This window comes from Mustela nigripes, chromosome 9, assembly GCF_022355385.1.
Source record: "Mustela nigripes isolate SB6536 chromosome 9, MUSNIG.SB6536, whole genome shotgun sequence".
NCBI classification, from domain to species: domain Eukaryota; kingdom Metazoa; phylum Chordata; class Mammalia; order Carnivora; family Mustelidae; genus Mustela; species Mustela nigripes.
The window spans coordinates 63,076,103-63,088,128 of NC_081565.1; the positions used below are offsets into that span (position 1 = coordinate 63,076,103).

Consider the following 12,026-nt stretch of genomic DNA (forward strand, 5'->3'; position numbering starts at 1 on the left):
TCCCTTCCTCTCTCTCTCTCTCTCTCTGCCTGCCTCTCTGCCTAATTGTGATCTCTATCTGTCAAATAAATAAATAAAATCTTTAAAAAAAAATGGTTAAAATGATCTTCAGATACTGACCATAAAGAAACTGAGATCTTTGAATTATTGAACAAAGAATTTAAAACAGCTGACTTAAAAATGCAGTGAGCTAATAGGAAACAGAAAAAAAACGGGAAAATAATGCATGAACAAAAATGTTAAAGTGGTAAACTTTATGTCATGTGTACTTTACCACAATTTTAAAAAATAAATAATTAAAATCCAACACTGGTTATTTCATTTTTAAAATTATAATAAGCAGTTGAGGTTATTCTCACCCTCATTCAGGGTGGTTCTGCACCCCCCAATAGACATTTGGCAGTGAATTCTTCCCTAGCGCACCCTGTGGAACCTGACAATTTAAGTACATCTAAAATACAATAGTGGGACACCAGTAGGGTAGGCAAAGAGAAATCAGGTAGAGAAATCAGGAAGAAAGGTCTGACAGGTCCCAAGCAAGTCCAAAACCTGGCAAGGCAAATGCTGTTAGATCTTAAGGCCGAGACATAATGTTCTGGTTCCTTCCCTGTAACGCAGGCCCCGTGGGTAGTGGCGGTGCTCCTGAGGTGGTGGGCAGGAACAGCCTGACCCACTGACCATGGATCTGGCCCTACCCTTTGAAACCCAGCCTTGCCCCCAGGCTTATATTGGCAGTGACAGCCTTGTTGGTCCCTTGGGGCTATGCTTCCCTTTTCTTCAAGGATGAGGCATGTTTTCAGTAAGAGATTTCTGTTAGTTCTGTTAGAATTCCAGAAACTTGAAAGCCTTCCTTTATTTCATCCTGTGTGTATCTCCTTTAATTCAGACCGTCAGTGTGCCTGCTTGGTATAATCAATCCCAGCACTGTTTTTGGCTTCTTCTGAGATGGCTGATCAGATCCATAGGTAATCACTTTATGGAATGGGTCATAGACCATTCCCTTGGTGTTCTCTCCAGAACATACTTTCTCACTATTTGCAATATGAATAGGCCTAGAATTTCCTAAATGTTTAGTTTCTGTTTTTCTTAACAACTTTTTATTCAGTTCATCTGTCTCCTCTCACGTTTTACTTAAGGAGAAACCAGGCTGTACTTCAACAGTTTGCTTATAGGAGTGCCTGGGTGGCTCAGTGGGTTAAGCCTCTGCCTTCGGCTCAGGTCATGATCTCAGGGTCCTGGGATCGAGCCCCACATCGGGCTCTCTGCTCAGCAGGGAGCCTGCTTCCTCCTCTTTCTCTGCCTGCTTCTCTGCCTACTTGTGATCGCAGTCTGTTAAATAAATAAATAAAATCTTAAAAAAAAAAATAGTTTGCTTATAAATCTCCTTTTCTAAATATCCAAGGTTGTCATTCACAAGTTATACCTTACATAAAGCACTAAAACAATTTAGTCAGGTTTCCCCTATCCCCCAACACACACTTTCTAACAAGGTTTCCAGTAACATGTTCCTCATTCCCATCTCAGTCAGAACCAGAATCACCATTAACACCCATATTTCTACCAACAGCCCCTTCAGTGTGGTCTTAAGTTTTTTCCAACATTGTGCCTTAAAACTTCCAGACTTTTACAGTTCCGACTCCAGAGCTCCTTCCCATTTTTACATATGTTACAGTAGCACAGCATTTTGCAAGTACCAAAATCTGTCTTAAGTGAGGGTTTTCCAGAGAAATTAGAACCAATGGGCTGTATATATAAAGAAAGAGGTGTATTATAAATAATTAGTTCATGTGAATATGGAGACTGACAAGTACAAAATCTGTCGTGTGAGTTGGCAGGCTAGAGACCCAGGAGAGTCGAGGTTGCAGCTTAAATCTGAAGGCAGGCTATTGGAGAATTCTCTCTAGCTTGGGGAAGCCAGTCTTTGTATTCTCTTCAGACCGTCAACTTGATTGGATGAGGCCCACCCACATTATGGAGGGTCATCTGCTTATTCACAGATCTAAATGTCAGTCTCTTCCAAATACACCTGCCAGGCTGACATACAAAATTAACCATCACAGGAGGTAATGATATAGTCTAGATGAGAGTAAAGGTGGACAAACAGAAATAGAGGTAAAAAATCCATGTGAAAATGGGAATAAAAGTAAAGTAGAAAAAACTGCTGGATGAGGGAAGAAGTGTAAAAGTTTAAGCTCATGCATTTGGAAAGATGGTGGTACCATTAACAGAAAACTCAGAGTAGAAAACTGTACTCATTGAGAATCATCACTTGGAAAAAGTGATTTTCACTGTTGACTACATAGAACTATCTGGGGGATGTTAGCAATCTCCATGTCCAGGCTATATCACATACCAATTAAATCAGAATTCTGGAGGTGAGACCCAGTGTTTTTTAATACCCTTCAGGTAATTACTATGTGTATCCAAACTTGAGAACCGCTGTTGAGGGAAGCAGAATCATGGGAAGCCTTCTAAAAAATTGTACCTGCCCAACACAATTCTGGAGTACATGAGACCAGGTCCCTTTGGTTTGTTTCTTTTTCTAGCTGGCCTTGGACGAACAGGCACTCTAATAGCCTGCTACATCATGAAGCATTACAGGATGACAGCAGCTGAAACTATTGCTTGGGTCAGAATCTGCAGACCCGGCTCAGTGATTGGACCACAGCAACAATTTTTGGTGATGTAAGTAGACAGAGAACTTTGGTAATTCCTCAGGGGACACTTGGGTCTGGAAAATGATGGGAAGTAGGATTTTTCTTAGTCTCCAGTAGCAATAGGTAGTCTGTAGGACAGAGTCATTTGTGTGTGTCTTTCATCTTTCTGGAAAAGCTGTATTTTGATGATGTTATTTAAATGCTCTAGGAAACAAGCAAACCTCTGGTTGGACGGTGACTATTTTCGTCAAAAGTTAAGGTGTCAGGAGAATGGAAAACACAGAGCAGCTGTCTCAAAACTCCTCTTGGCTGTTGATGACATTTCAATCAATGGGGTCGAGAATCAAGACAAGCAAGAACCTGAACTGGTAATCGAACCATCCTCATCACGCTGTTGTCATTGTTTTCAGTGCTGTTGAGGACCTTATAGGGTACGGGGAAATTGTAGATAAAAATAATAAAGTACATTTTGAGGGATTATTGTCATACTTTTTTTTATACTTATAGCCCCCTCTAGGAATTTTTTATTCAAAATAGTTAAGATAAGGTCATATGTCCATTAAACTAAAATTGTTTGTTTGCTTACTAGGCACCAGAAAAATGAGGTATGTGAAGTAAGCTCTTTAGATGAACCTAGTGACATTTCCCCGTGTGCCTCCCACCACCTTCCCATTTTGCGATAGTTAATTTGGGGAACTAGTTGTTTTCAGTTGGGAAATATTAAAGAATCAGGAGTTTAGAGGGTAGGGGTACTATAGTGAGTGGTGGTATGTGGATTGTGAAATTTTATGAAGACTGGTTCATTACTGAAAACCCATGATGCCTCCTCACAGTCAGTATGTTTTGTAACAAGAATGCTGTTGGGTTCAGTGTCTGTAAAGTCAACTAACTGTTGGTTGTCTTGAAATGCGACCTGTAGCTTTATTTTGAAAGCAGCAAAATTTTTTAGAGTTCAGCAGTTTATTTGTATGTGTCTATGTGGATAAATGCAGGTGCTATGCTTTACTGCCTTAATACTTGCAACTTAAGTCACTAGCTCAGTGTTTCTTTACTTATACAGTACAGTGATGATGACGAAATCCATGGAGTGACACAAGGTGATAGACTGCGAGCCCTGAAAAGCAGAAGACAGTCAAAAACAAACGCTATTCCCCTCACGTGAGTCTGGTTTCTTTTGTGTGGTTGATGTTATGTAATATGTATAGGAGGTCCTTCGTGAGCATTTTTTCCCTGTTTTTCTCCATAGTCGCATGCCCATTATGCTACTTCAAAATGGTTATTGGCATTATTTAAAACCCAGGGTTGTTGCCTAGGAAGCTCTCAGCTGTCCTTTATCTCCATCTTGTGTTGTAACCTCTCTAGGCTGTGTACATAGGAAAGCAGTACCGGGAATGCTTTTTCTCCATGGATAATCACCACGGGCCATCCTCAGGAGAGTGGCAGCAGATATAAACCACAGAATAACAGATTTGTCCAGAGTTGCTGAAATTGTGTATTTCCTTAAATTCACTACCATATTATAGACCATTTGTTTGGATATGGTAGCATTTAATCAGGGATGACATTGTAGCTTTATGTTCTATTATTTTAGGGCAATAATGAACTAGATTAAATAAGAATTTTGTATTTTTCATTTGAGGAGTTAGAAGAAGAAGGTTTAGTATGGGATAGGAAGTTGTATAGTTAGTGTGTATATGCTCACCTGTACTTGATTGTATAAGTGCTAGTTGGGATTCAACCTCATGGACCATCTAGGATTGTTAGAAAAATATGTAGAATTTAAAGACTTGGCCATTGCACTTTTTTCTAGTATATTCTTTAGTATATGCTTTCATTTATGCTATTGGATTCCTTCCTTACAGTAACCTTTCTTTTCATTGTGGGGTACCACATTTCCAGTTATGTCCTTTTTTTTTTTTTTTTTTTTTTTGGTGGGGGGAGAGAGAGAGAGAGAGAATCTTAAGTAGGCTCCATGCCCAGTGTCATGGCCCTGAGATCATGACATGAGCCAAAATCAAGCATCAGACCCTTAACCGACTGAGCTGCCCAGGCCCCCCTCTGGTTATGGGGTGTTTTTTTTGTTGTTGTTATTTTGTTTTGTTTTATCTGATTTGGGGGGGGGCGGGGTGATGTAGACATGTCATTTTGTTCAGTAATCATCTTGTAATACAGTAAGGACCTAATGACATCATAAACGTTCATGGCAGAGAAGAACAGGCCTTCTTTTTAATTCACAGTGGTTCTTCACTGGCACCTCCTTGTTATCTAAAGTAGAATTACAGAGAGGCATGTGTCGTCATGGGCCCCTGCCTTGAGATGTTTTTAAAAGACACACAGAAAAGAACGCAGTTGAAAAGGGCCATGTGAAGGACACGTGTCCGTGTGGACTACAGGCGTTCACTGGGCCTTCTCCAGTGTGGGGCAGCTGCATTTCACTGAGGAAGCTTTCAGAATGGTGCCTTTTGTGTCATTTATGTAACTCCAGATGCCATTTTGATTTTAATTTAGAAAATCTTGATCTAAGGCCTTGATGGTTCTTTTTATTTAGAAATATTGTAGTCCCTCCAGATAATCCTCCTGAGGCCAAAAGAGGCGTGATAGGTATAGGTACTCACCTCAAACAGTGTTCATTCTTCCCTGAGCATTTGAGTCTCCCGGGAGCTTATCAGAATGTAGATTATGGTTTTGGGCCTGGGGTGTGGTCTGTGACCGCACTGCTGGCGAGCTTCCAGGTATAGCCCGCACGGCTGGTCCAGGGCTTTGCGTCATAAGCCCTAGAAAATGGGTGATTTGTGGGTTGCTTTTAGTTGTGCTCAGGTTTTTTATTTTGTTTTTATGAATCTGCAACATCAATTTATTTCTCAAAAGCTTCTGATGAAAAGTCAGGTTGGGAGTTGGGATGGGAATTCTGCTTAGTCCAAAGTTCCTGCTAAATAGGGCTTCTAGGAAATTTCCTTCAGTCACTCTGAGTCTGCTACATTGCAAATATGTATTCCAGAGAGTTCATGTCACTTGCTGCGCTTTTCTACAGATGAGACCATTAAAGTTCCTTTAATAGCTGATAGATTTGTGGCATTATAAAAGAAAGCAATGAATGAGGCCTAAAATTCTAAATACCATCGGAAACCAGAAGGCGACACTAGACGTGATCACATTCACCTTTGCGTGTGAGGTGTCCCAGAGTGAAAATACTTATAAGAAGGAAAGTTAGTGAAAAAATACTTAGTACTGGTGATTCTTAAAAGCAAGTTTATAGTACTCAAAAATAGCATTCCAATTATTGTTTTCTATTTTACAAACAGTATTTGGGGGTGGGGGGGTAAAGTTAAAGTTGTTAGATACTATAAAGTAGTCCTTTTCTCAGAGAGTCTGTCTGATCCCAACTACCACGAAGACATTAAATCTGGTAGCACCGTGACCTTGACGGGATCTGTGGGACGTGACGGCAAGTATATTGTTGTCTGTGCTAAAATAGATTTGGTAGATTTTATAACTTCATCCATGCTGCCTTTCTGCATAGTGCTCATTTCTGTCAGTGTTAAATGAAATAGTGCATAAAGAGTCCATTGTAGCCTACCTGGGAATAAGGTAAAAATATAGATCTAATTTGCTTTAAATCTTCCTTAGCAGCACAGTATGGATGGGTGTGCTCTCATCATTGGAAAATAATTCTTATGCCATGAATTTTAGGAGAACGATGAAAAATCTGTAATGGAGATACTTGGATATTCAGACCATTCTGCCTTTAAGATCACTGTTAAATCAGTAACTGCAAATGGAACTTGGGGTGGATAGAGAGTCTTCTAGTGTTCCTAAGCCAGTTATTCCATTCTGCCTAAATACTAAGCCCCTGTAATCTTAATATATATTAGTGGGTTTGTGTTTTTGTGGAAGGAGTAAATGAGCTGTAACTTGCTGCCAGGTATACCTTGCAGGGTGAGGTTAGATTGGATTTCAGGTCCGTACTCAGTGTAATCCCTTGTCACTAGAGACCATATAGGGTACCTGTTCAGTGATTAAGATGACAAGGACACCGATAAAGGTCTCATAGTAAGCCAGACAAGTCATTTATGACTTGATCAGCCCATTACTCACACAGAGCAAATGTTCAATAGAGCCTTTTATGTTTGGTCACAGATATGTCCCTGGTGACCATTTAGAAGTAGCTGGATGGAGGCACCACTCTTCAAACTGTGAGGTTTTCTTCTTCACTGCCAAAAACTAGACCACTGGATTAAGAAATACTGAGCTGAAAGCCAAGTTTGGCCATAAGAGGAAAATGAATGAGGAAAACAACTGAGGAAATTTATCTTACGTTGATTTGTGGGGGAAATTTTCCTCATTTTGTGTTGCCCGGGGTTGGGGGTGCTTCGTTAGTCCTTATTTTCAAAGTCAGCCATTTGCCTTAACTCTTAGATTATCCAGTGTGGGACTGCATTGAAATGAGATCACTGCTGCTGTGCTGTGTTCATTTATAATTGTGCCTCCTTTGAATCACTGTTAATGATCAGTCCAGGGCTGCGTGTTGTTCGGCTGGTTTTCCCTCCTTATCCTCTGGTTTGATTTAGTTTTCTGTGTGCATATCTTGTGCTTTTCGAAGAATTTCAATCCTGTAAGTACAACTCTGATTTCTGTATCATACAATTAAATTAACAAGGGCCAGTTATCCAGCTAGAAATTGGATCTAATCTTTTGTTGCCAAATACGAAATCAATTTAAAACTGAAGGTAGCATTTTCTCCCCAACATAAAATAGCAAAACTCCATCCTCATTTCCCACCCCTTTGTATCTATCACAGGGTGTCTAAAATTCACACATGGCTTTATTTATTTATTATTTTATTTATTTTGGCTTCCCAATTTGAACATCTGTTCTTTCCCCTTCACCCCTTTCCAGATGTTCCCTAGCTGTGCTGACCTCTGCACTGTGTAGTGTTGTCATCTGGTGGATTGTTTGTGACTACATTCTTCCCATCCTGCTATTCTGTCTTGATGGTTTCAGAACACAATAGCCGTCGGGACCCTTTGACAGATAGCTGCTGTGTAAGTGTCCCATTCCATTTCTCTATACAGTCACCTCTGATGGCCAGTGTGTTTCTCATGGTGCACGTTTTTCTCACTGTCACCTCTCCTAGCTTTGTTGGTTTGCCTCTTTTCAAAGGTTCTTTTTCTGAAACTTCCTAATTAATGGGATGGTGGAGAGGGGAGGCCTTCCCTGATCCTTTCCTATAGGGATACTAAAAAACAAATTTTGTTTTTAAGTTGTGCTTACTCTTAACGCATTTTTTGAAATAGCAATTTATAAAGTCACCAAAATAGTTTCTTTTTCCTATCAAAAATAGTTAGTGAGTCTGGGATAATTGGGGTGTTTTTCTTTCAGTCAATTTCCTCTAATTTCCAGAGTAAATGTCTTCAGCATATCCTTTTCAATCTAGCAAAAAGAATTTGCCCACTGATTGCATGCTGTTGTAGAGATTTGCCTTTGCAGCTAGTGAGCGTTGTGTGGTGTTTCCCCTCCGACTCCGTGGTTGGTTGTAGTGCTTTTAGCCGCAGCTGCTTCCCTGCTAAGTCTTCTGCCTTGAGTAAGCAGAATCTTCTCCTTGGCTTCATTTCACATCCTTCCCTGTAGGGAATACAGTTAGTACAGTTTTCAAAAATCATGTTAAATGGAAATAGGACAGCAGAGAAGACTGGAGTCCCTTGTTCAGCCTCGTGCTTCTGCATGACTGCCCCTGTGCTCACTTTCTTCCATTTTCCTTTCCCAGAAGTAATCAAAACACCCTTATTAGGTGATTATAGCAGATTTTGTATTCTCTTGTTATCTTTCACCCTGAAATGAATATCTTAACAGTGAACAGACTTTTTGTTCTGCAGTAGAGTGTGGCAGGAAGCTTCCCCAGGGGAACACCGTGCAGTTGCCACCAAGAGCATAGGAAGGAGGGTGTGTCCTGTGAGAGTGTGGTTCACACTACCCTCTTATGTCTACACTGCATTCTTTTTTCTCTGAAACTCTTCCTTTAGCTCATATTTCAAGAATTCATTCTCTTGTTCCAACTTGGACTTCGGAGTTGTAAAGGAGCATGAAAGTTCCTTTTAGGATCTCCTCCAAAGTGGAATTCCATTGCAACCAACTCTCATACTTTATACTTCATGGCTTCCTGGAGTGTCTTCAGATGGCTAGAAAAGATTTAAAAATCCAGCAGATGCCATTCTTTTCAAAATTAACATGTTCCTATTATGACCTTTTCTCAAGTATCTTATTAATCCCAAGTTTATTATTGCATAGACAGATAAGCAGTATTTCTGATACAGGTCTTTTTGTTTTTCTTTTTTTTCTTTTATTCCTCTTACTAAGCTTAGGTATCTGCATATTCTGACTCAAGAACACCATGCACTACATAGATTTATTCTCAGACTGTTCTAAGTGGGAAAGGTATTTCGGATACCTGGAGTTCTAAACGGGTGGAATCGTTGCTAATAATACTTAGGCACTTTGTAGTTGTATTACTTTTCCTAAGGTAAGTTTAAAAATGGTCTCTATCAGACACTTTTCTTTTCAATATTCTGTGTAAGATATAATCTTTTTTTATTGTTATTACCGATATTTTCCAATGCATTTGTAGACCCAAAGAGTATTCAGTTTAGCTTGTCTGATTAAATTGGAATTTACAGAAACAGAAGCCTTCAGCAGTAACAATGATGTAAACAGGTATAATCTTTATAGTTACCTTGTGAGGGGACTACTTACGGGTATCATTTCTGGTATTCACCTCTATTGGCTGATGACGTATCATGGCCTGATAGTCTGATTTTCCAGGCATGCCAGGTAACAGCCTATTCCACACTATAGATGTCTGTGTCAGATTCTCTGAGACAGTGGCAAAGGAGAGCCTGAAAGTTGTAGGGCCTCAGGCCCATCATTTGGAAAGTTTGTTTAGTGTTGGTGGATAACCAAGTGTAAATAGTATAGTGCACAGTCTCACTGATGGATTCTTTTCTTGGAACTGAACATTTATGTTCAAAGCATTTTGTAGTTTGAGAGGTAAGAGAACTGGCTTGTCAGTTACTTGCTTTGCTATATGCCTCAAGTTGCAAGTCTCGGTCTGAGAATACTGAGTCTCAAAAGAGGTTGCCAAAAAGAAGGTGAACTGTTGTGTGGGCAAGACATAAAAAGGAGGACTGCAGATTAAGGAAAAGATGGAAAGGAATTTACAGAAACAAAAACCTTCAGCAGTAACAATGATGTAAACAGGTTTAATCCTTACAGTTACCTTTTGTGGGAAGTATTTAGGGTTACTAGGAAAGGAGAAAATATTTATGTAGAATATTGCTCTGCAAAGCCATGTGATTGGCCTGGTTTGCACCAGGTGAGAAGCAGTGGCCTCCCACATGTCTTGGGGTAGGGTGGATCTACCTTACGTTTGGTGTGGTGGGAGTTTACCAAGGTAATAATCTAAGTGTAGTTGCTGGGGGGTTTTCCAGTTTACTGATGCATAACTTACAGATACAGTAACTGCTGTGTTGTTAATGCAAATAACTAGTTACCTGAATCTCTACTGGTGTGATTAAATACGTTCCAGGTTTCTGTCATGCTTTTATTTTCAAAATAGCCATATGAATTATTTACATTAATTTTATAGAGAAAGAAATGCTTTCTAAAAGATGTTTCCTGCCAGCCTGAAATTTGATTTAGCAGCGATTTCTTTTTCCAAATAGTGAATATTTCAGTAGTAGTTAAGAAATCAAGATTTAAATTTCCTAAAACAAGTAATATATTGGCTCTTGTTTTTATGTTAATGATTTTACAAGGTGGGGATTGTCTATACTTTTGGCCGCCAGTGGCCTCAAATTATTTGACAAGTTGGTGTGGTATTTCCAAATAAGCCAAAAGGAGTCTTATTTTCTCTCTTTGGCTAAATGGAGATAAAACCCAGGAGCCTCACAGAACAGGTGTGAGACCCCCCAGACTGGGCTTCAGAAATAACAGTAGAAGTTTGGTGGTTGTTTTGTTTTGCTTTATGAAAAATTCTATATTCAAATCCTGTTAGTAGAGACCATTAAATATTCCCCTGTCCCCCCCCCACCCCATTTGATATGATCAGAAAATTTTTTAAATCCTTGTTTTCAGAGGTGGAAATCATATACCAGCGTGGTTGGTTGCCTTCTTTGATCACACTGTCTGCATATACCTTTTCTGTGTTGTTAGAGTGATGAAGCTTCGTGAGAAATCCCAAGGCAACCATTGGTTCATTTACCCAGGATCAGTTTCCTTCTGAGACCGAAGGCCTGTTTCATAGGCTTTGAGGAAGACTATGGGGATAAAGCAAACCAGCTGAGAGAGCAGCAGCCCCCCCCCCCCAATAGCTTGGAAACCCCTGGCCTCCAGGCTGCCTCTCTGGTCCACTGCCACCCATCGCGTTTTTTTGTTTTTTTTTGTTTTTTTTTAAAGTGATGAGAAGTTAAGCATTTTACTAAATGCTGAATATGCTTTGGTTTGGGTTAATACTCAGAATTTACAGATCTTTGCTGCATTTTGAGGACCTGGCTTTGGTTATTAATTAACATGGCAGTAACTAAGGCATAGGAGACAGGCATAGGAGACATATTAGTTAGTTGTAATGGTTCTGTTTACTCTTCATGAGCTGGGTCCTCCTAAGTGGTTATCCACTCTCACCTTTGTTTGGACATGAGAGGAGGAAGCTTATTTTTAAGGCAGTGTTTTCTCCTACAGAAAAATAAAAGTCAAGTGTATATATAAATGTGTGTGTATGCAGTTCAGCATTTTGGTCATTATCTGTTGAAGAAAAGGGTTGCACATAAAATCTTTTGATGTTTTCTGCTGTTTTCCCTGTGACCATTCAATGAAGAATTACAAAACACCCTCTACTTTTGAGCAAGGTACTTTATGTGGGCTTTATCTGAGGGTGTTCTTCTGACTCATGAATTTGCCTCCTGGACAACCTACACCCATAGGCATCAGTTATTTTAGAGATTAATTAAATCAAGATTCACAAAATTCAAACAATTTTGCTTTCATGTGAATGGTACTTAGTGATTTAGTGAGTAGTTATAATCTAGACAAAATTCAAGTTTTGTTTGAACATATTTTAAAAATTGAAATGTTATATAAAGTAAGTATTGATTTGGGGTATATTGCCCATACTTTCACCTCCAAAGAGTGACTATTTTATAGATTTTTATATTCATATTCTTTAGAATTTGGGGCTTTTAAATGATTTCTTGTTTTCATGACTAGAATTCTGAGAATCCTCTTTTACTTTGGGGCACAAAGATTTGTTCTACTGATTGATTTCTTTGGTGTGAGAATTGCTTAAGATGCCAGGTGATTTTTTCCTTAAAGCAAGGTAAA

General features: G+C 39.4%; 1 protein-coding gene across 7 annotated transcripts in view; it reads left to right on the top strand.

The window, feature by feature from the left end:
* The window catches only part of CDC14B (cell division cycle 14B), a 101,046-nt gene that overhangs the window by 80,166 nt on the left and 8,854 nt on the right, over window positions 1-12,026 (top strand). For 4 of the 7 annotated variants that reach the window (XM_059411703.1, XM_059411709.1, XM_059411704.1 and 1 more), the window contains exons 10-12: window positions 2,547-2,685; window positions 2,866-3,025; window positions 3,718-3,815. In XM_059411703.1, coding sequence (XP_059267686.1) covers window positions 2,547-2,685; window positions 2,866-3,025; window positions 3,718-3,815 — 397 coding nt within the window. Of the gene's footprint in view, window positions 1-2,546; window positions 2,686-2,865; window positions 3,026-3,717; window positions 3,816-7,553; window positions 7,700-12,026 lie in introns of all 7 variants that reach the window. The other 3 variants (XM_059411705.1, XM_059411707.1, XM_059411710.1) reach the window with 1 other exon arrangement.